General features: G+C 40.8%; 1 protein-coding gene across 2 annotated transcripts in view; it reads left to right on the top strand.

The window, feature by feature from the left end:
- LOC126248479 (alpha-1,3-mannosyl-glycoprotein 2-beta-N-acetylglucosaminyltransferase) overlaps window positions 1-25,255 on the top strand; it is a 101,718-nt gene that overhangs the window by 14,132 nt on the left and 62,331 nt on the right. For both annotated transcript variants that reach the window (XM_049949497.1, XM_049949498.1), the window contains exons 4-6: window positions 2,894-2,979; window positions 4,662-4,889; window positions 5,132-5,270. In XM_049949497.1, the coding sequence (XP_049805454.1) occupies window positions 2,894-2,979; window positions 4,662-4,889; window positions 5,132-5,270 (453 nt within the window). The remainder of the gene's footprint in view (window positions 1-2,893; window positions 2,980-4,661; window positions 4,890-5,131; window positions 5,271-25,255) is intronic.

Here is a 25,255-nt window from a genome sequence, read left to right as displayed (position 1 = left end):
CGATACTCATCTGACCAGAAATCCTTGTCTTCCTTCCACTTCACTTCACTGACCCCTACTATATCTAGATTGAGCCTTTGCATTTCTCTTTTCAGATTTTCTAGTTTCCCTACCACGTTCAAGCTTCTGACATTCCACGCCCCGACTCGTAGAATGTTATCCTTTCGTTGATTATTCAATTTTTTTCTCATGGTAACCTCCCCCTTTTCAGATTTTATAGTTTCCCTACCACATTCAAGCTTCTGACATTCCACACCCCGACTCGTAGAACGTTATCCTTTCGTTGATTATTCAATTTTTTTCTCATGGTAACCTCCCCCTTGGCAGTCCCCTCCCGGAGATCCGAATGGGGGACTATTCTGGAATCTTTTGCCAATGGAGAGATCATCATGATACAATACCATATTGCCATCAGTGATGGGACTTGCTTGTGTTGTAAATACTCCCCACCCACCTTCCTCCTCCTCCTCCTCCTCCTCCTCCTCCTCCTCCTCCTCTACTGCTGTCACTTTTTCCTATATTGCTGTCACACCTAACATTTTGTGCCTGACTGTTTCTCACCACATCTTGTATATCTTTACTGTTTTGTTAATATTCAGGACTTTTTGATCAGGGTAACTGGTCCAATCTGAGAATCTCATATGTTGCCATTTACATTGCCTTATATCCATTTGCTTGCTGGCATTTTTGAGAGGCTTTCTTGAGTGTTGTTTGACATGCTTCTTTTTTATTTCCAAAAATATCAATGGGAATAGAAAATAAGAGCTACAGGGTTTGAATGTAAGCTTGGAAAAGTGTTCATAGAACTTGTTTTAAATTCATAATGTAGCTGCTAAACTTCCACACTAACAAAAGAAGAGTGGTAGCTTGGTTTCTTCTAATACCTGCTTATTAAGTGAAGCATTTTTAAAGGTACTTGGTATTTGGACATCTACCCTGTTGCCAAGGTTTTACAGGCTGCAGATGGCTGTTAACCAACATCCAAACCTTTACCTAGTTGGACATTGGGTTTCATAAATCAAGGGAAAATACCAAGAATAATAACTTGTGAAGTTGTTGTATTGAACATTTTAAGTGCATCACTCTTGAACTGAAAATACAGCATAAATAAAATGTGAAAGCAGTTTCCAAAACAAAGAAAATATGTTTGAACTTAAAAAATGTTTGAAATTTACAGAATGGATATGTTTGTTTTATAAAAAAACTAAAGTATCAGTAGGGGATTTGGGGGGGGGGGGGGTTGTTTACCATTACCATGAGCAGCAAATACTAAGAAGCTGGCATCAATGGTAGTGGCATAAGAGAGCAGTTTTTATTGTACTGTCATGGGCCCACTCTTGCCTGGAATTAAAATTTTATGAGAAATGGGTGTCACTCTTCCTGCAGGCCACTCTTAGTATGACAATGAGCTAATGAGGAGTGTGTGAGCAACAGAATACCACCAAAGAACTCCCCAAACTTAATAGAATTTGGGTCAGATTATTGAGTTGGCTACTTCGTGCACAGAATTGTTCATTGTTGAAGATATGAGTTCACGAGATGTGCCCTGTTGCTCAAGTGTCATTATTTTCTTGGATAAATTTATTGGTTATTGTACTGGCATAAATATCAACATAAGCACGACAGTTGTTATTTGCATACAACTGCCTTATCACAGTTATACGTGGAAATAAGTGGATGTTTTTGCATCTACTTGCTCCCCTTACATGGATAATACCTCACGTGAAGAAATCTGTATCACAGATATTGGATGGGTGATAATAAAATATTGCTTCTAGTCAAACTGAAACACAAATACTGTCATTTCACAGTTAGAAGTTAGACTCATTTGTATAGTGAATGGTCCTCTCCATTGATGCACAGTTGAGTGGAATTGTTGACATACAACTGCAAATACTGCTTCCTGTGATGAGTGATGCACACATGGCTGTCTTATAAGCATTTCTTCTAAGTAGAGTACTCGGTGATACAATCCATTAGACTTCTTGTAACAAGAGCAGATCACGATTAAAACCACATAACAGCAAATATTAGTCACTGGTGAATGTCATAGACATTGGCTGAACTTTTCGGATGCCAACCCTATGTTTAGAAATTGATGCTGTAGTTTGTCAACAGCACAAGGATAAGCATTTAATTGACTCTCCACACCTGTCCAAGTTTGTTGTGTGTCTAACATCTTGGTGGCCCTTAATCATATTTGAAATCATAAATGTAGATTCTACCAAGTTATTTCTCTCTGGTAGACTCCCTCCCTATTGTAGCACTGACTGTCATTTTACTCTGTAATATACTATGCAGTTATCTGTTACGTACCAGTGATAAAAGCAGATTGCAATATCACCAGTTGAGTTGTGATGGTTTGGCACAACATGATGCTAATAACAATATAGTCAAAATTTGTAGCAATCAGTATATGCTTATACCGTTTTTGTGGTTTGTTTTCAATTTTTGAACTCCGTTTACATTTTTCTGGCTGTCTTGAAATGCACCTATAATTTTTACATTGCCCTGAAAACTTTACACAGTATGTAAAACATGTAAAGGTCCAGACTTCCATCAATGGTGCTATTTATTTATGTTTTTTGTAGCATACGGCTGCTTCCTGAAACAATAATGATAATTGCATGCAATGTGCATTTTATTACATAACACAATGCCATTTTAAATATGGGCATAAACCCACATTGCATAGAATTACACATTTTTGTGAATCGTAGTGGCATAAGAGAGCAGTTTTTATTGTACTGTCCTGGGCCCACTCTTGCCTGGAATTAAAATTTTATAATGAAGTAACACAATAAATCACTCGTCATATTTGTGCTACTTTCATAATTAACTGAAGAAGTGCCTCTTTATCTCAGCAATATATAAAAATGTCGTAATTTTTTAGCTGCAAACAACCACATTGGAGAAAACTCACTTGTTGGGAATGAAGCTCAGAATGAAGTCCTGGGAAGTCGACAGAAGAATAGCAAGGTTGGTTTCACATTGGCACAGGTGATTTTAGAACACGGATTCAGATTCTAGGTATCTTGTGTATGTTAATTTACTAGTTTTTCATCAGTAGTCTTCTTTTATATGAAGTTAATAGTTTTTGCTACATAGTCCATTTTTTTCTAAATTAGTTGCGAAGCAAGCAATTGAATTTTGTAGATCATGTTTCATTTTATTATAATGAATACTTTCAGTTTTCTGAACAGAACTATACTAATTATGGAACAAACGTTAGTGATAAGCCACTAATGTGGTTTAAACTGCAATTCTGACCTGTGAATGGTTAAAAAAAATTGAAAAATATTTGATCTGTTGTAAAATCAATTTGAAGTCAAAATTGTGTATTCACTCTAACTTTGGATGAAAAAGAAGCTAGTAATGTGATTGTTAAAAGTGTAAACCCTCCTTTTACTGACAAGACTGCTGTCTTTCTCCTAGATGACAGAGACGGAGATTCTCTCTCTTATATAATATCCAAAAATTATTTGCAACAATGACTGGCTCATTATTCGAAGTTCAGGCATGTTATGTTTTCCAGTTTCTGTGAGCCCTTTATGTAATTGCATAAGAAGCAGAACATTTTCTTATATGATGTTGAATCGTACATGTGACAAAGTTATAATGAAGTATGTCGTTATAAATAGCATGTTGTAATTAAAATGTATGTGATATTTTGTCATGTGGAACTGGTATGGAATCATTAAACATGCACACTGGAGAGACAAAGACACAGAGAGAATCATTTTATAATTTTATCATACACCATTCATGAAGGAAACAAAGGTGACGAAATGATGCTGGTACCAGGTACCTTTAATTGTATGCTGGGAATTGGCTTGTGGTGTATAAACGTGTCAAATGCGTATGTTGGACAAGTTTTATTTCAACTTGATCCCTATCTAAAACTCTTTTTTGTTAGTGAAATGACAGAACAAAGTTTTACATAAGAGGCCAATTGAGTGTCATGATGAATTTCTGTGTGGGCTATTGTAACATATTCAGGACATAATTTTTTTTAATTATTTGAGGAATTTTTGTTATTGACAAGAAATTGAAAACTTTGGCAAGCATTTTGTATAGCTGTAGTTGGGAATGAAATGACTTACACTTTGTAACAAGGTGTGTGTAAAGTAGACTAGTGGTAAATAAATGGAAAGTATACCACATAATTTTAATCTTCTATCAGCTATCTGTAATGAGCATACAGCTGTTCATTCAAAATATGTGCCAAAAATAATGTCATCCCAAAGTAACTGACCTGTTTCATGGTTTTGCACAGTTGCATCATTATTTTTCATATTTTTAACATCAGTGTTATGGTTTTTATACAGAGAGATTAGCTTAATGATAATTATACCTTTGGATATGCACAGAATGTTTAGCATTTGATGATTGTTACTAAATCTGTCTTCTCATTTCTGTCTGCATGATATTTGTAAAGTAGTTTGTACTTTTCTAATGAAGAATCTTATTTTACACGTCCTGTAGTGGAAATGGTACAGTGCACGTAATGTATGGTTTAATAATTAATATAATAATTATCTGTTTGTGAGCTTCACAATTTAGAATTGTATGTCTGCCTGCATGGAAAAGCTTTAGTTACATATTTCTTTTATATTAAGATCTAACTTGACTGAATAAGGCTAACTCCATTGCTGTTCTAGGTTGAACAGTTGAAAGATATTGCGCAACAGAAACTACCAAATGGTGGCCCTGTCATTGCTATAGTTGTGTTTGCATGCAATCGTATTACCGTCAGCAAGTGTATTGATCAGTTGGTGCGTTACCGTCCATCACGCCATCAGTTTCCTATCATTGTGAGCCAAGATTGTCACCATAAAGCCACAGCTGATGTTATTGATTCATATAGCAATGAAGTTTTTCATATAGAGGTAAATTACTTTCTCATCTTTGTTGTGTGCTGATTATTATGTACAATATTTAATATCTCATTATGTTATACAAATTGTAAAAAATCTTCTGAAACAAAGGTATGTACCTTTTATTAGTATTTACCCTTTTATTTGGCATTCCATCTTTGTTGAAAAGTGTCAGTGTTGGTGTATTATTGTATTGTGTTGGTGACTAAGCACACTGGCCAGTTAATTTAAAATTTTGTTCAACTTTATCTTAGCAACCTGATCAGTCGGAGATTGAAGTACCTCCAAAGGAGAAAAAGTTTCGAGGTTATTTCAACATAGCACGGCATTACGGCTGGGCACTAAACGAAACATTTTTCAGATTTGGGTTCAACACAGTCATCATTGTGGAAGGTAACATATTGCATTATCACTCACCTTCTTTTTTTCTGTCTTTTCTTCTTTTGCAATGTTCAATGTAGTTTGTGTTCTTTACAGTCTGTGGACAATAGAGTATATTGTGGGACTTGACTGCAGCTTCAACTGGATAAATAACTGAGGCATAACTAAAAACTGCATTTGTTATTTTTACTGAAAGCACATCGTCACAGCCACTGTAGTGTAAATGCAAAACATTTCCACCATATCTGATCTGTATATTAAGTTTATTTTTGAGCTACATAATTCCTCTTGAACTTTTGCATGCGTATCACTATTAGCCACTCGCAAGGACACAGATAGTGTGAACCCAGTGGTAAACTGAAATAAATGATTGTGTTTGATATTTATACCTCTCAGGTGTTTGTCAGAGAATGGTCTGCTATGAGTCTGGAGTAGTTTAATTACTTTTACCGTTTTGTCGGTCTGTGTGTCTTCACTAACAATGGATGTCAGTATCGGATAAATCTGTCAAAAAAAAAAAAAAAAAGTGTACAGGCTGTACGAGGGAGCAGTGAAGGTGATGCCTGGAGGAGCAAGTGTAGGTACCTACTAGTTGTCCTTTTTTTGCCTGTTTCTCCTACTAGTAGCCTCGCTTTACACCTTAGTCTCCAGAAGTAGGAAGCTGTTGGCCTGCGTGTGTCAAGCTGAACCTGGCAAACTGTTCCATTAGACACTGCTGTCTGTCACATGTACGCACAATGCATTAAAAAGCAATCACTTGAAAATGATATGATACCCAAATTCAGAAGATAGCACATTGCAATAAATATTTTATAGCTGGAAGTAAATAATCATTTATTTAAACATTATTATGGCTGTGAAATCACCTGGTGGTATTGCTTTTGGGAGGGGGGGGGGAGTTAACAGCTTTGGGGAGGGAAATAAATATGAAATGTAACATTTCATGCAATTTATTGCTGTTTAATTGTCGTGTTCTATAGGCCTGGTATCTGAGAAACCGTTTGAAGCAGTGAGAAAGCTTTTAATTAGCTTTTCTCAGATACCTTCATTCAGAAAGGTGTTTTTTTTTCCCCCAGCTTGGCATACATACTTAATCCAGTCTTCCACCACAACGTAATCAGTAGCTTTCTCAAGTAAATCCAGCACATCTTTCATTTTGATGTACAATTTCTGGATCATAAATTTTCTGTTGGACAATATTGACAGTGATGAGGGGGGAACTTTCTAAATGGAAGAATTTTGCATAACAGCTACAAGAAATTTTATAGCATTTCTGGATTACAAATCTGCAGTGTCATAATGTAATTTTAACCAAAAAAGTGACTGTCAAATGTTCCTAGAAATGTAAATGATTCTGATAATTCTATGTATGTATGAATATTGTTGTGCTGATGCAGATGTCTCCCAGTAAAACCCATGTACTGAGACAGGTGCAACCTTATTTTGCAGAGTTTGTTTGTGATCCCTGCTGTGTCGTGTGAGGCCTGCTTTTAGCAAGACAGCCATAAACCCTTCAAACAGGCAACCATAAAATTGGTGTCTGCCAGCAGGATCAGTATTGCTCCCCTTCATACCTATAAAATACCATGATGTTCTAAAATAAATTACAGAAGCAAATATTTGCTACATTACTCACCCTTTTGAACTGCTTTTAGGGAGTAGATAACAGAACAATTGATACTGTTTGTTGCAATATAAGCCTAGCCTAGTCCACTCTTTTGCCTGCTATATACCTCCTGTAGTGTTGTGTTGATTGAAACAGCACTGAATGCATCTCATGTTCACTGTCTCAGATGATATATTTCACTCCTGAGAACTCACAAAGCCACCTATGGTGCCCCCTCTATTTTTACACTCAATGAAAATACAATGAACTCTCATGGTGGAAGAGAGGAATTATTGATAAACTGAGAAGAAGTAAGAAGCCTGAACAACAAGTAACAGCTCCCATCATTGGCAGAATAGTATATTACTTCTGACCAGTGACACACAATAAAGAAAAAAAAGGTACAGATGAGGTGAGACTGAACAGCTAAAAACACAAGAAGTTAGACGAGTAACTGTCTGAGGTCACTCATCGTTGTTCTTCTTCACAGTCTTCTGTCACCTATCTTCCAACAGGTCAGCATATATCCTTGTACAGTGATGGTTACTGTCTGCCACACATGTACCGTACCAAAATTACAGGCAGCAATTGAGCCACTACCAACACATTTGCAGTACTGGCTAACCCCAGGAAAGCAATGAACAATGGAGGCTACATGATAGACCCACAAGGGTGGAACTCTAACTTTTCAGCAGGGCTGATGTTTGAAAGCTCAAGGAACCTCCTAAGAACTCTGGAAGATAGGTATGTCTTGGTAGGATTCCCTTGAGGTGCTTTTCCACTGCCAGCCTTCAAGAAAAATTGCACTTCCAATATCTTTTCCTCATTCCTCAGTGTACCACATTCTTTATAGTAACTGAGCAACAGCTTTGAAAAAACTGATAGGAGCAGCTTGAGCTCTTGGTTACAGCTGACAAATGACAAGTTCTAAACATGCATTGGAGAAGACTGACACTACAGGTGTGTGAGCCTAAAAATTCTAAAGCCATACATATCATTCCCAGTCATGTCCAGGATTTATTTATGCCTCTTTATATGAATTTAACCTCTGATAACTTTATGTGCGATGCATGCTAAGTTGATTGTTGTTCAGACACCATCTTAAACCCTATATCTTTACATAACACATTAGATAATAGGGTTCATACATCAAGAGAAGAGAAAACCATTCCTAATAAACTATTTTAGCATTCAAACTAACAACTGGCTGAATGATGCCTCCCTTTCAATGTGGAAAGGGTAGTTTCTATAGAAGGGGTACTACAAAATGTATGAAGCCTGTGATTATATAGTTCCTGCTCTGATGTTTTTAATGGGCAAGAAGGAAAATGATTCTGTGTAAGACAAATAAAAATAAGACATAGCCCTATCGTCAAAGTCTGTAAGAGGACTTTACTCTACAGTAGTACTGTGCTGAGAAATAAATACTATCAGCATCCTCTGTGGAATGAGAGAGATCAGTTGCCACAGAGAAGCACCACATCGTATGCTCCATACTACTGACATTACTTTTTCATCGACAAGAATGCAGCATGTCAGAAATGGTCACAATCTGCAGCCATTTAGAATCTACGTTTGTTCAGTTTGCCATCTTTATTCCCATTGCTAATGTTTATTGTAAATCATCCTGGAAACTTGTTATTCATTACACCATTCCTTAAAGAAGTATCTGAAATGACGTAGTATAATATTTTGACTTCCACCAAGCTAATTGTCTGCATTTATCTCAGTTGTTTCTAGCGTATTTACTGTCTTAACATTTCTCATTATAGTACCTTGCTCCCTTCAATTGCACAGAAACCTGTTTCTGTTGCCTTTGCGTAGCAATTTCGGTCTTCATGCAGTTTGCAATTTTAGAAAACAGCCGAAATGTAAATTGAACAAATCATCATCTACCATTTTAAAACTGTGTTCAGATGATGAGGTTATTGGCACAAATATTTGAGGTAGTGGTCGAGGCTTACAGAAATGTGTCAACAAAGTGAACCTTGTGGAAAATTTTACATGTATTTAATGTATGGGTATCTTGGAAATGATGTCTGCCACAATAAGAATAAAGTATTAGATTACAGGCGGTATAGAGCAGGCAAAAGAGTGGGCTAGGCTTATATTGCATCGTACAGCATCAATTGTTCTGTTATCTACTCACTAAAAGCAGTTTAAAAGGATGATTAATGTAGCAGATATTTGCTTCTGTAATTTATTTTAGAATATCATGGAATTTTGTAGGTATAAAGGGGAGTAATATTGATCCTGCGGCGGACACCAATTTTATGGTTGCCTTTTTGAAGCGTCAATGGCTGTCTTGCTAAAAGCAGGCCTCACACAACATGGCAGGGATCACAAACAAAATCTGCAAAACAAAAAATGGGATTGCACCTGTCTCAGTACAAATATCTCAATCTTTCAAGAGGAGAATGATGTCTGTTTTCTTCTTAGGCAGTGGTGAAAACTTATTCCTTTACTCTCAAGAAATTATGGTACAAAGAATAATGCTTCTTTCCTCCACTTACAAAGCCTGGAATTGGCTGTCAGTCTGCTGGGTACCAGGGGCACTTGGGAATTTAGGAAATGAGTTAGTGAGTGTGCTAGCCACAGTGCTGTACACCCTGCATGCTATAGCCTTATGTTAATGGGAAGACAGAAAATAAACTGTGGCTGGGAAAATCAGCTATTTGGCTATGGTGTACCACCTCCTGTTCCACTGAAGTGTGTTGAAGTCCTGTTCAATTGACAACAGATTGGCATGTAGCACATGGTTTCCTCCTCTGGTGAGAGGACCCACCATTGTGTAATACTTGTGCTGTACAGATTTCAGTATGCCATCTTCTATAAATGTATTTTATATTGAAACAAGTGAACAAAGGCTAGTTTACAAACTGATCTGTCCTCTATTTTAGTGAATGATGAGAGGAACATGATAAGACATTTAAAATTTCATTAAGTGTTTGACTTGCTCCTTAAATTATGTGGGAGAAGGTTTTAATGTGTTGTCAGGGTAACTGCCTCATCCAGGAGTTTGCTTCCTTAAAAAGAAATAATACTAAAAAACCACACAGTCACATTACTATTTTTCCTGTTATTCTATAGTACAATTAGGATGTTAACAGTGTATTTTAAAATTGACAGTGTTTCCCCCTGCGGGTTCGGGGGTTAGAATAGGCCCGCGGTATTCCTGCCTGTAGTAAGAGGCGACTAAAAGGAGTCTCAAACGTTCCGGCCTTATGTGATGGTCACCTGTTGGGTTTGACCTCCATATCTAAAAATTTTTCCGAAGAGCGAGCCGATTGGGGAAGGGCGCCTTACTTGGTGCATTGTGTCCATCTTGTGTTGAGAACCATCGCCATCTTATTCGTCGTTGCATTGCAGTCCTGCCCACTCTCCATCGCTTGGGCATGGATACGCTCCTGCGTGCACTTTCTGCCAAGCAATGTGCAGGGCCATTTTCTGCACTGACGGCGACCATGGACCACATGTCACCTAACATCCAGCACGGTAGCCAGTCCGTTGTGGTGGGGCCGCCATTTACCCTGTTGGTTGCAGCGCCCTGACAACACTGGGATCGCTCTACTGATGCCTGCGCCGTTAACTCCCCACGTATGCCAAGGAGTAGATGCCCATCTCCCTGGGGCATCGGGACTCCCGGCAATGGCCATCCTGCCAGGTGGTCTTTGCTGCGGCTGGGTGGCGCCCGTGGGGAGGGCCCTTGGTCGGAGTAGGTGGCATCAGGGTGGATGACACGCAATGAAGCGTGGCACATCTTCTCGTGCTGGTGGCCAGCCACCAGAAGTCTCTAAGTGTTCTAGGGCCTATTTTAAAGGTAACGTTTATGACCCCAAATCGTTGCCCTCCCTCGCCACACCATGGGAGGAACGAAAGGCATTGAATGAAAGTGAGACGTATTCGCCCAGGTATCTTGTCTGTACCAGAGCTGATGGGGAATCCTTTATATCCGTGAAGCCTCGGTTCTTTGTAGAGCATTTAGAGGACAAGTTTGGGGAGGTGGAGGGCTTGTCCAAGATGCGGTCCGGATCGGTGTTGATAAAAACGGCATCCTCCGCCCAGTCGCGGGCCTTGCTCGCTTGTAACAAGCTGGGGGATGTCTCCGTAACTATCACACCCCACAAAAGTCTGAATATGGTCCAGGGCATTATCTTCCTCAGGGATCTCCTTTTACAGTCCGATGACGAGCTGCGCGCCAACTTGGAGCAACGAGGTGTCCATTTCGTCTGGCGCGTCCACCGGGGTCCAAGGAATCATCAAGTTGCCACCGGTGCCTTCATCTTGGCCTTCGAGGGTGACATGTTACCTGAGAAGGTCAAGGTGATGGTGTACCGTTGTGATGTCAAGCCATATATCCCTCCCCCAATGCGGTGCTTCAAGTGTTGGAAGTTCGGCCATATGTCTTCACGCTGTGCTTCCGACCTCGTATGTCGTGATTGCGGTCGACCATCCCATCCTGATCATCCCTGTGCCCTGCCTCCAATCTGTGTGAACTGTGGTGAGCACCATCTGCCTTGCTCACCGGACTGTCCGATTCTGCAGAAGGAGCGGAAAATCATGGAAATCAAGACCCTCGACCGACTGACATACACTGAGGCGAAGCGGAAATATGATCGGCTTCATCCGGTGCGTATGACATCTTCTTATGCCGCAACTGTCACTCCTGCTGCAGTTCCATCAGCTCCAGTCAGCTCTCAGAGTCGAAGGCCCACACCTGCCCCCTTGATGGTGGGGGGCACTAAACTCCCTGTTGCTCCTGCTCATCTACTTCAGGAGCAACACCCCCCCAACCATCGGGGACATCAGTTCCCCCTTCCCAGCTGGAGAAGCGCAAGTCTCCTTCGGCTCCTCTCGTCAGGAAGGGGTCCCTTGGGGACCTCCCTTCGCAAGTTCCGACTGGTACAAAAGCAGACAGCCGCAAGTGGCTCAAACAACCACTGGTCCCTGGTCGTAGGGCTTCACGGTCGTCGTCTGTCCCTGAGACTGACCCAGTGAAGCCCTCCCAGCCTGAACCACTGAAGGCACAGCGAGAGAAACAGAAGAAGAAGAAAGTCCCCAAGGCTAACGACATTGCGGTGGCACCCATCCCACCGCTTCCTGCAAGCCCTGTGCCTGTGGACGAGGTGGAGATTCTGGCGTCTGCTGAGGACCTCGATCTTGCCGGGCCCTCAGACGCCATGGATAGCGCTAGCACCGGTGCTCAATTGGAGGCAGCAGGTGAGCGGCGTAATCTGCCTTCCAAGTCCCGTCACGCCTCTCTCAGGCATGGACAGTACCATCCTCCAGTGGAACTGCAGCGGTTTCTTCCACTATCTAGCTGAGCTCCGACAACTTATCAGCCTTCACCCTTTCTTCTGCATTGCTATTCAGGAAACTTGGTTTCCAGAAATGCGAACTCCCGCCCTCCGTGGCTATCGGGGTTGTTATAAGAACCAGGCAGCTTATGAAAAGGTGTCTGGTGGCGTCTGCATGTATGTCCTTAACTCTCTCCACAGCGAGTCTGTACCTCTACAAACAGTTTTAGAGGCTGTCGTTGTTCGGGTGTGGACGCCACAGGCTGTTACTGTCTACAGTCTTTACCTTCCACCGGATGGTGCTGTCGCGCAGCATGTCCTGGCTGCTCTGATAGCCCAATTGCCGCCACCTTTCTTGTTATTGGGCGACTTCAACGCCCATAACCCTCTGTGGGGTGGGTCAGTGGCGACAGGTCGAGGCGCCACCATTGAGCATTTATTAGCACGGCTCGATCTTTCGCTTTTAAATGATGGTTCCTCCACACACTTTAGCGTAGTGCATGGCACGTACTCCGCCATCGACCTTTCGATCTGCAGCCCTAGCCTCTTACCGTCTGTCCAATGGAGAGTGCATGACGACCTGTGTGGTAGTGACCACGTTCCGATCTTCCTGTGACTGCCACAGCGTCAGTCTTCTCTGCGCCCTTGCAGGTGGGCTATGAATAAGCCTGACTGGGACTTGTTTTCCTCCACTGCCGCTATTGAGCCTCTCTCTAGTGATGACATTGATGCAGTGGTTCAATCAGTAGTCACCACTGGTATTGTTACTGCCGCCAAATCTGCCATTCCCTGTTCTTCTGGGTCCCCTCAGCGGCGTACTGTGCCTTGGTGGTCGCGTGAGATCGCTGCAGCGATTAAAGATCGCCGGCGGGTGCTCCAGCGTCACAAGCGACATCCCTGCATTGACCACCTCGTCACCTTCAAATGGCTGCGTGCACAGGCCCGCCGCCTTATCCGCCAAAGCAAGCAGGAGTGCTGGGAGCGGTATGTGTCCACCATTGGCCTCCATGTCTCTCCATCGCAGGTCTGGGCCAAGATCCGACGCCTCTACGGCTATCGGATCCCTGTCAGCGTCCCTGCGCTCTCACTGAATGGAGCAGTTTGTACAGACTCCGACGAAATTGCCAACAGCTTGGCAGAGCATTTTGCTCTTAGTTCTGCTTCTTCCAATTACCCACTGGCCTTCCGCTCCATTAAAGAGCAGATGGAACATCGGAGACTTTCTTTTCGCACCCACCATTCTGAACCCTACAGTGCTCCATTCAGTGAGTGGGAATTTCACAGTGCCCTTGCCGCTTGCCCTGATACCGCTCCTGGGCCAGATGGCATCCACTGTCAGATGCTGAAACACCTTTCAGTGGACTGCCAGCGACGGCTCCTCGACCTTTACAACCGCATTTGGGTCGAGGGTGAGTTTCCGTCACAATGGCAAGAAAGTATTGTAATCCCCATTCTGAAACCTGGGAAGAACCCTTTGGAGGTGGACAGCTACCGTCCCATTAGCCTCACCAATGTTCTTTGCAAATTGCTTGAACGGATGGTGAGCCGGCGGTTGAACTGGGTACTGGAGTCAAGGGGCCCTCTGCCGATCTTTATCCACAATTTTCTGTCGTATCGTACGTTCCGCGTGCAAGTCGCGGCCTCCCATAGTTCCTCCCGAGTCCAGGAGAACGGTGTGCCCCAGGGTTCTGTTTTAAGTGTCTGCCTGTTTTTAATAGCCATTAACGGGCTTGCTGCGGCGGTGGGGACGTCTGTCTCAGCGTCCCTGTATGCTGACGACTTCTGCCTTTACTATAGCTCTACTGGCATTGCAGCTGTTGAACGTCGGCTACAGGGCGCAATCCGCAAGGCGCAGTCTTGGGCTGTAGCGCATGGTTTTCAGTTTTCGGCTGCCAAGACCCGCGTTATGCATTTCTGCTGGCGCCGAACAGTCTATCCTGAGCCGCAGCTTTATCTTGCCGACGAACTCCTTGCTGTGGTGGAGACCCACAGGTTTTTGGGTGTCGTTTTTGATGCCTGGCTGACTTGGCTGCCTCATATTCGGCAGCTTAAACAGGCGTGTTGGCGGCATCTAAATGCTCTGAGATGCTTGAGCCACGCCCGCCGGGGCACCGACCGATCTAGCCTGTTGCGGCTCTACCAGGCGTTAATCCAGTCCCGTCTGGATTATGGGAGCCTGGCTTATGGCTCAGCATCCCCATCTGCGTTGCGGGTGCTGGACCCGATCCTCCACAGCGGGATACGCCTGGCCACTGGTGCTTTCCGTACCAGCCCTGTGGACAGCATACTAGTGGAGGCAGGTGTCCCTTCCCTGCGGTTACGGCGCCAACGTTTGCTGGCCGCTTATGCTGCCCATGTTTTTAGCTTGCCCGGGCATCCAAACTATCATCTCCTGTTCCCGCAATCGGTCGTCCATCTGCCAGAACGTCGGCCCCGGTCAGGTTGTACGATCGCGGTCCGCGTCAAAGAGCTTCTCTCCGGGCTTAGGGTTTTCACTGTTCCAACTCCTTTTCGGGCCACTTTGCGTACACCCACATGGTGTGTTCCTCGCCCTTGCCTTCGGCTCGACTTGGCACAGGGCCTGAAGGACTCAGTCCCTCCAGAGGCCTTCCTCCGCCGCTTTTATTCCATCCTGGCCACGTATCAGGGCTCTGGAGTTGTATACACTGACGGTTCGATGGTTGCTGGTCGTGTCGGTTATGCACTAACTCTAGGGGACCATTCCGAACAACGTTCATTGCCGGACGGCTGCAGAGTTTACACTGCTGAGCTGGTCGCCATCTTTCGTGCCCTAGAGTTTATCCGCTCCTGCTCAGGTGAGTCCTTTGTTATCTGTAGCGATTCCCTGAGCAGTTTATGAGCTCTCGACCAGTGTTTCCCTCGTTCTCGTCTGGTGATGGCTATCCATGAGTCCCTGCATACTCTTGCCTGTTGCGGCTGCTCTGTGGTATTTGTGTGGACCCCCGGTCATGTCGGTATCCCGGGCAATGAACATGTTGACCGCCTGGCGAAAGAGGCCACGAGTAAACCACCTCTGAATGTTGGCCTCCCAGAGACTGATTTGCAGGCAGTCCTCCGCCGAAAAGTTTTTGCGCTTTGGGACGCTGAATGGCGTGATCGGATCACGCCCAATAAACTCCGTGCCATTAAGGAGACGACGACTGTGTGGCGGTCATCCATGCGAGCCACCCACAGGGACTCAGTCGTCCTTTGTCGGCTCCGCATTGGCCACACCCGACTGACGCAAAGTTATTTACTGTGTCGTGAGGATCCACCTCTTTGTCGTTGTGGGGCGTCCTTGACGGTGGTCCATATTCTGTTGGAGTGCGCCCGTTTAACTGTGCTCAGGCAGACTTTTGCGCTGCCTGATACGCTCCCTGCGCTTTTAACTGACGACTCTGCCATAGCGGACTTGGTTTTGCGTTTTATTCGGGCAGGGGGCTTTTATCGCTTAATGTGAATGTGTGTGTTTTTGTGTTGATTCTGGCCTCTGACCTACGATTTTAGTCTGTTTTTTTAATGTGTTTCTCGGTGGTTGGCCTTTCCCTTTTTTTCTCTATGGTCGGCCAACCACCGTCACACTCGGTGTGATTTTAATTTGTTTTGTCTGTTCTTTGTCGGAGTATTTCTAGTCCTGTTTCGTCTGCTGTCTTTCCTGTTGTTCGTTTTTTCGTCTCTTTTGGTGGTTTTAGTTTTTTTGGAACAAGGGACCGATGACTGTAGCAATCTGGTCCCTTTAACCCCACAAACCAACCAACCAATTGACAGTGTTGACAGTCTTACATTCTGTGTGTTTGGGTATAAGTGGGTAGGTGGGTGTGTGGAAAATGGAGGAGTGTAAGTTTGCAGTTCTAAGTGAGTTTGTATTTTATGAGCTTTTAGTTTTACCAGTTTTAAACACATTCATCTCAAATTGCTTTAACAGGAGTGCTAATGAATTTGATGTCAAATGCCCTAAACATACACAAGTGACCTTGTGTGCAAACTTTCTTCGTACTAGGTAGCTCATAACTGACAACAACCAGGACCTGATAAATAGTTGGCAAAATGTGCTAATGCACAGTGCCTTCTAACCCTGTGGTTCATCTTCTGGTGCGTTCACAGTCAGAACACTCTTTTACTTTGACTGTTGCCTACTTTTATAACTATTATCAAAAAACTTCTAAATTATTACTTTAAGTATGTCTGCTTGTGTCTGTATATGTGTGGATGGATATGTGTGTGTGTGTGTGTGTGTGTGTGTGTGTGTGTGTGCGCGAGTGTATACCCATCCTTTTTTCCCCCTAAGGTAAGTCTTTCCGCTCCCGGGATTGGAATGATTCCTTACCCTCTCCCTTAAAACCCACATCCTTTCGTCTTTCCCTCTCCTTCCCTCTTTCCTGATGAGGCAACAGTTTGTTGCGAAAGCTTGAATTTTGTGTGTATGTTTGTGTTTGTTTGTGTGTCTATCGACATGCCAGCGCTTTCGTTTGGTAAGTCACATCATCTTTGTTTTTAGATATATATTTCTCACGTGGAATGTTTCCCTCTATATATATATATATATATATATATATATATATATATATATATATATATATATATATATATGCAGTTTTTCTTTTCGTGAAAGCAATCACAGAGAACATGTCAAAGATGCACAATAGAATAAGCTGTTACAAAGTAATCAAGTTTACTATTGTTCTTAAATGTCTTTGTAAGGTTGCAAAAAGATTTCAGTAAATCAGTTTTTCAATAAGCATTTTGAGGTAGGTTGGAAGTGTTAGTAAATTTCAGTTTCCTCCAAAGGATCAGGATTCTTCTTGCTGCTTCAAATGTTTAAAATGTTGTAATTATTTTCTGTGCTGTTGGCTGAGAAAGTCTCAGAACTATCGCAAGAGGCAAAGAAAGTCCATAACAAAAGCCTGTTTTTATACTGTGTCTAGGGAGAGTTTGAAAACTAGCCAATTCATTTGTGAAGACTATATCAAAGTTTCTTTTTGCACAAACAAGAAGTTACGGTTTTGGCTTAAATAATGTAAAATTTTGTAAGAGCTTGAAAGATGATAATGGCGTAGGTAAACTACGTTGGAAATGCTGTACTACATTCTATACTGGTTAGGCAGCCCGATAGCTCTAACACTGTTGGGAGAGGGGGGGGGGGGGGGAAGGGTGTGTTTGAACAGTTTTGATTGTTTGGCAACAGTCATGCACATTGAATCTACATTTTAGCAATAGCAGTGAGAGGGAAAAAAATCTTGATCACTTGGGGAGGGGGGGGGGGCATGAAATCATTGAAATCTCTTTTGTAAAAGCACTCTGACATAATTAGAGGAAAGAATATTTTATTAGTACAATCTGTTCTCATACCGGGTGCATCCCTAGGTGATAGATAGGGTAAGGCTCTCCAGATATACATGGCTGGTGGGAAATAAAATACAACCCATGGACAAACACAAAAATCAAAATCCAAAGACAGCTGTCCCCAGGTTTGACAGACTTTGGTCAGCATCTCTTCCTAAGTTTTTTTTTTTTTTGGCGGGGGGGGGGGGGGGAGGGGGACTGAGAAAAATCTCCAGGGCTAACAACCATGGTTTTAAACCAGTTGTTCTAACAATAGGAGCCACTCCACACATAATATTACCAATCACTGAAGAGTGTGATGTGAAACAGTGTTTGAGTTGACAGTTGGATTCTGTGGAGCCTGCAGAATTTGAGAGGCTATTTGGAGTGTCTTGGAATATCAAGCAAGATTAAGTATAGGAAACCAAGTTACATAGCTACTTTCAATACAAATTCTCTTCTAAAAACTAGAAAATTAAAACACCTTACAGACACCCTCAAGAGCACAAAATTCTCATAACAGCAGTACAAAAAACCAGATTTGTAGATGAAAACAGTTTTTATTCTGGAGGCTTCAGAATATACAAAGTAAAGGTAGGCAAAACAAATTATGAAAAAGAGACTGCATCTTGGAACTGACTTCATAATAGACAAAAATATTTTGGACTCTATTATCAACTTTGAATCTCAATCCAAACGACTCTCCAACTTACCTTCAAGTCTGCTAATAAGTATATACCTTCGTGAATGCACATGCCCCATAAATATGACAGTCGAAAGGACAAATGAAAGGTGGATTTTTTTTGGGACCAGTTCAGTGATGATGTGCAGAAAATCCCAGAAAAACACAATGCCCTACTTTTGGGATGCTTCAGCACCTAGGTAGGGAAGGAGAAGAAATGCAAACAAATTTCTGGAGACTACCCGACACTTAACAGAACCAACCAAAATGACATCAGACTGATAGAATTATGCCAAGCACACAACAAGATTCTGAAATCTACAGCCTTTAAAAAGCTACCTTGAAAACAAGGAACACGGGTCTCACCAAACCCACACGTAGATGAATTCCAGCTTGATCACATGACAATCAAACTGAATTTCCATAAAGAAATACGAAATGTCAAAATCCTCATAGCAGCCACTCTAGATCCTGATCATTACCTTTCTAAAATAAAACTCAAAATTATCCGTAAAAGGAAAAAGGGAACCAGTGACCCCAAAAGAAGAAAATATGATCCAGAAAAGATAACACTCCAATGAGTTTCCCCTCACAACTAAAGACACACAAAATCAAAACTGGGATGAAATGGAAGAAAGCCTAATAAGTAGAGCCGAACAATTAGCTCCCACAATCAAAGTCAGAAACAATGCCTGGGGGACAGAAGAATGTGATAGACTGCTTGAACTAAGAAGAAAAGCATGGCAACAGTGAAAGTCACAGAAGAGTGAACAGAACAGACAAAACTTCTTGAATATAAAATTAGTGATGAAAAAATCAAAAGAATAAAAGAAGCCCAATAAGACCACCTCCTCTTTCAGGTCAACGAGGACTTCACCAAAAACAACAAAGAACTTGCTTAAAAAACCCAAATACAGTTTACTGACTCTACAGCTCCAAAACAAAAATGGAAATACTGCTCACAACAACAGGGATAATTGCAAAATATTGGCAGAGTATTTGAGAAACCTTCTTAACTGTAAAGAACCCATAGAAAAAAATGGGTCTCAACAATAACCAGTCCTAAATCTGAAACACCCTCCACTGAGAAACTAGTCAGTCATCTCAAATCCTAAAAACTGTAAAGCCTTGGGAGGAAACCAAATCACAGCTGAACTTTATAGAAATGTCAACAAAAATGCCATAGACTCTCTCTGAAACATCTTTGAAGAAATCTGGGCAAATGAAAGAATCCCATATTAATGGAAGACAGCACTCATCCACACATTCCATAAGAAAGGGTCCAAAACAGATCCCAACAACTACAGAGGGATCTCATTCCTAGATGTAACATACAAGATATTCTCTAAAGTCCTACTAAACAGGGCAGAACTGCAGTTAGACCATCAACTTGGAGAATACCAAGCAGGTTTCAGGAAAGGGAAATCCTGCCCAGAAGAAATCCTAAACCTTAAAGACCTTATGCCCTACCAAAAACCAAGAGCAAAATCATATGTTATCACTTTAATTGACTTTCAGAAAGCATACGAATCAGTAGACTGGGAATCTCTCATCTCTTTAATAAAAAGAATTAAACCTAGACAACAAAATCTCAATTTTAATCAGAGAAACACATACTTCAAAGTCAGATTCCTGGGAAAAGTTTCCAACCCTTCTGTGGTTAAAATTGTTGTATGACGAGGAGATGGACTCTCTCCACTGCTATTTAACTGTGCCGTAGAAAAAGTAATCAGAGTGTGGAACATGAAGATCCATAATGCAATCTGACTAGGAACAAAAACAAAAGCATCAAAGTCAATTATCTAGCCTTTGCAGATGATGGCCGTAATTAACCAAGACCTGGGAAGAAGCCAAAGAACAGACCCTCAAACTACAAAAACAAGCTGAACAAATAGGTGTCTCATAATCTAATTTGAAAAGACCAAGATAACGAGAAACATAAAAAAACACCAAAACATTTTAAAGTGGGAGAACAAAAAATTGAAATCATCAAAGAATTCAAATATCTTGGAGAATGGATCAGCTGGAATCCCTATGAGAAAAAGGCAATGAATCTAGAAGAAGTAAATTCGAACTGGCCTTTCAACTCACCAAAAACACACATAACAAAAAGTCCTTGTCATGGAATGCAAAAATAAGACAATACAGTACAGTAATCAAACCGGAAGCCCTGTATGCAGCCAAAACATAGTCAGACACAAACCATGGCCTAGTTGAAATGTCAGAAATCAAAGAAAGGAAGATATTTAAAAAAATCCTTGGCCCCAGGTCCCGCAACAACGAACTGATTGAAATCGAGTATGAAACCCTTTACCAAAGTACCAAAAAATTTTCAGCCATAGTGAGGAAAAGGAGAATTGATTTTTATAGACACATCTTCAGAATGAACTCGAATAGATTAAAAAAAAGAAAAGTTGTCTATTTACACAAAAAAAAAAAAAAAAAAGAATTGGTGTAAGGAAATGGAGGACGACTTGGAGAACTACAAATCACAGAAAATATGCTCATGGAGGAAAAGGGAGGGAGGGGGGAGAAAAAAGGCAAGCAAGAAAGAGAAGTTCCAAGTCAAAATGAAAACCAAACAAACAATTCAAATCACTGAAAAAGAAAGGAAAGCAAGATCAGAAAGAATGAACCAATAGTGGGATAATTGAAAGGCACAGAACATTAAAAACTGATTTAACATACCCAAAGTAGGGTGAAATGATGATAGTAGTAGTAGTAGTACAATCTGTTTCTAGTGTGTTTACAGAAATATCTTTGTGTAATAGTTTTATGAAATCCCTACACCTACATCTACACTTAAAGCTTTGCAAACACATTGTGAAGCGTGTTGCAGATGATTCTTTCCATTGTACCAATTATTAGGGCTTCTTCCCATCCCATTCACATATGGAGTACAGGAAGATGGCTGTTTAAATGGCTCCATGTGTTCTGTAATTAATCCAATCTTGTCGTTGTGATCCGTATGGGAGTGATATGTAAGGGGTCGTAGTATATTCCTCAATTCATCACTTAAAGATGGCTCCTGAAACATTGTAAATAGACTTGCTCTGGATAGTTTGTGTGTGTCTTCCAGTGTACATCAGTTCAGTTTCTTCAGTATTTCTGTGTCTCACTGCCACAGGTCAAACAAACCTGGGACCATTCATGCCACCCTTCTCTGTATGCAGTCAGTATCCTCTGTTAGTCCTATTTGGTACAGGTCACATACAGTTCAGCAGTATTCTAGTAGTAGTGATTTGTAAGTAACCTCTTCTGTAGACTGACTGCATTTCCCTAGTATTCTACCAATAAACCATAGTCTGCTACCTACTTTACCCACGATTTAACCTTTTCTGTGGCACTAGGAAGGAATTTTAATTTAAATTTTCTGGAGGATAGTTACTCAAGATCCATACTAGTATCTTACCACTTCTTATAATCTGATTCCCTTAGTACAGTTCCCAACCAGGGTTATGGGTACCAGCAGCACTGCTATTGATAACATTTTCATAGATACTACCACATTAGCAAATCGTAGTCTAAATCCAATATTTAATGACCTTTCAGATCATGATGCCCAGTTGCTTACATTTAATATAGTGGGATCTGATTCAACTAATAACAGGAAGTGGGAAATTATACGAATAATAAATGAAACAGGAATTGAAGGTATAAAAAGCTGTTTGAAGAATACAAACAGGAAAGATGTATACAATTCACCCGGGATAAATGAAAAATAGTGACAGTGAAAACTGCTACCCTAAGAAAGTAATCAAAGCAAATAGATTAAATGTTTCAAAACCTTGGCTTACAAATGGAATAAAAGTATCTTGCAAAACAAAGAGAAGACTGTACTTAATGTCAAGGGAAAATGATGACTACAGAGCTAAGTCACATAACACATTATATTGTAAAATTCTAAACAAAGTAATCAGAACCTCAAAATGTATTTATTTTCAAGAAAAAATAAATGCCTGTAATAACAAGATAAAAACTATATGGAACATAGCAAAAAGTGAAACAGGAAAAACTAATCAGGCAAATGAGGAAATTATGTTAAATGTAAATAATGAGTTGATTACAGATGCCTCAAAAATTGCAGACACTTTCAACAACTTTTTCCTTTCAGTAGCAGACAGCTTAAGTTTGCATAGTTCCTTAGCAGACAGCTTAAAATATTTAAAAAATTCATTTCCGCAGAAGTTTAACAAAATTCAACTATAACCTACCTCACCGAAAGAGATTTCTAATATTATTAGCTCTCTTAAAAACAAATGTTCTGGTGGTTATGATGAAATCAGCACTACCATAATTAAATGTTGCTCCTCAGATCTTTGTGACAGACTGAATTATTTATGTAATGAATCCCTCCACTGTGGTACTTTTCTAAATAGGCTTAAATATGCTATTGTCAAACCATTACACAAAAAAGGAGACAAATCATCAGTGGAAAACTTCTTTCCCATTTCATTATTGGCAATATTTTCAAAAGTGCTTGAAAGGGTTATGTACAATAGACTTTATAAACACTTAGTACAGAAAAATATTCTCATTCGCAATCAGTTTGGATTTTGGAAAGGACTGTCAACTGATCAAGCTATATTCACTTTTACAGATGATATATTAGAATCAATAAATCAAAAGTTATTACCACTTGGAATATTCTGTGATCTGGTTAAAGCTTTTGATTGTGTTAAGCATATCATCTTTATACAAAAGTTAAAATATTGTGGGATAACAAGAGTAGCAGGCTCGTGTGTGTGTGTGTGTGTGTGTGTGTGTGTGTGTGTGTGTGTGTGTGTCAGGCTTACCACATAACAATAGTCATTCAAAATATGAAACCATCAGACAAGGGGGTGCCCCAGGGCTCTATTCTAGGTCCCATGTTGTTCCTATTATATATTAATGACTTTCCATACGCAGTGTCACAAAATGCAAATTTTGTCTTATTTGCAGATGATACAAGTATTGGTATAAAAAACAGTACCTGTGATCTCACTGAGCAATCAGCTAATGAAATATCTGTATCAATGGGTGTTTCACAGCAAATGGATTGTCACTGAATTTTGACAAGACCCAGTACATACAGTATAGTACCTCACAAAGAATACCTGGCCCTATAAGTATAATGTATTCAAACAATGAAATTAAAGCTGTAGACAGTTTTAAATTTTTAGGGCTACAAATTGACCACAACCTAAATTGGAAAACTCACACTCTAGACTTAATGAAACGCCATAGTTCAGCAACATTTACAGTACTCATGATAGCACAAATAGGTGATTTAAAAATGAAGAAGTTATTTTATTCAGCCTACTTCCTTTCACTAATGAGTTATGGAATCATCTTTTGGGGTAACTCATCTCACAAAGAGAACATTTTCAAAATTCAGAAACGAGTCATTAGAATTACATTTGGTGTCAGTCCTAGATCATCATGCAGAGACCTCTTTAAAAAACTTGGTATTCTAACTACTACTTCTCAGTACATATACTCATTGATGTCCTTTGTCATTTTCAACGTGTCCTTTTTTACAACAAAAAATGCAAAACATGATTATAATACCAGATCCAAAAACAATCTGTATAAGGACTATAAAAGCTTAACATTAGTACAAAAAAGAGTCAAATACATGGGTACTCATATATTCAATAACTTATCAGAGCATATGAAAGGTCTTGTAAGTGATAAAGATTGGTTTCAGAGTGAATTAAAGAACTTCCTGTTGGCCAACTCCTTCTACTCCATCGATGAATATCTTCACAATGATTATAGCTCATAACTCTCTCTGCATTAGAATTGAACAATATCCATATATCTGAGGAAAAAAAAGAAAAAAAACCTTTGACTCTTTCCATATCGCAGAGACTTCTCTCCAAGGGATCCATGGAAAACGATAAATGTAATGTAATGTAATGTAAGGGGGGCAGGCTCATTGCTGAGACCGTCTTTTACTCCCAAGAAAAATCTGCAGTACTCATGTAATGGCAGGCTGAGTGGACCTGGGGTTGTCCTGGAGAGACTTGAATGAAGAAAATTAATTGCTTTTATCTGGTATTGAACCTGGGACCTCCAGAGCTAGAGTCTAGTGTTCAACCCTTTTTTTATCTTATTTCGTCTATGTTGTTGTTGTTGTTGTGGTCTTCAGTCCTGAGACTGATTTGATGCAGCTCTCCATGCTACCCTATCCTGTGCAAGCTTCTTCATCTCCCAGTACCTACTGCAACCTACATCCTTCTGAATCTGCTTAGTGTATTGATCTCTTGGTCTCCCTCTACGATTTTTACCCTCCACGCTGCCCTCCAATGCTAAATTTGTGATCCCTTGATGGCTCAAAACATGTCCTACCAACCGATCCCTTCTTCTAGTCAAGTTGTGCCACAAACTTCTCTTCTCCCCAATCCTATTCAATACCTCCTCATTAGTTACGTGATCTACCCACCTTATCTTCAGCATTCTTCTGTAGCACCACATTTCGAAAGCTTCTATTCTCTTCTTGTCCATACTATTTATCGTCCATGTTTCACTTCCATACATGGCTACACTCCATACAAATACTTTCAGAAATGACTTCCTGGCACTTAAATCTATACTCGATGTTAACAAATTTCTCTTCTTCAGAAACGCTTTCCTTGCCATTGCCAGTCTACATTTTATATCCTCTCTACTTCGACCATCATCAGTTATTTTACTCCCTAAATAGCAAAACTCCTTTACTACTTTAAGTGTCTCATTTCCTTATCTAATCCCCTCAGCATCACCCGATTTAATTTGAATACATTCCATTATCCTCATTTTGCTTTTGTTGATGTTCATCTTATATCCTCCTTTCAAGACACTGTCCATTCCATTCAACTGCTCTTCCAAGTCCTTTGCTGTCTCTGACAGAATTACAATGTCATCGGAGAACCTCAAAGTTTTTACTTCTTCTCCATGAATTTTAATACCTACTCCGAATTTTTCTTTTGTTTCCTTTACTGCTTGCTCAATATACAGATTGAATAACATCGGGGAGAGGCTACAACCTGTCTCACTCCCTTCCCAACCACTGCTTCCCTTTCATGCCCCTCGATTCTTATAACTGCCATCTGGTTTCTGTACAAAT

This window comes from Schistocerca nitens, chromosome 3 (genome assembly GCF_023898315.1).
Source record: "Schistocerca nitens isolate TAMUIC-IGC-003100 chromosome 3, iqSchNite1.1, whole genome shotgun sequence".
Taxonomy (NCBI): Eukaryota; Metazoa; Arthropoda; class Insecta; order Orthoptera; family Acrididae; genus Schistocerca; species Schistocerca nitens.
The sequence above is the reverse complement of the archived record's forward strand: the minus strand, read 5'-3'. Positions and strand labels throughout refer to the sequence as shown.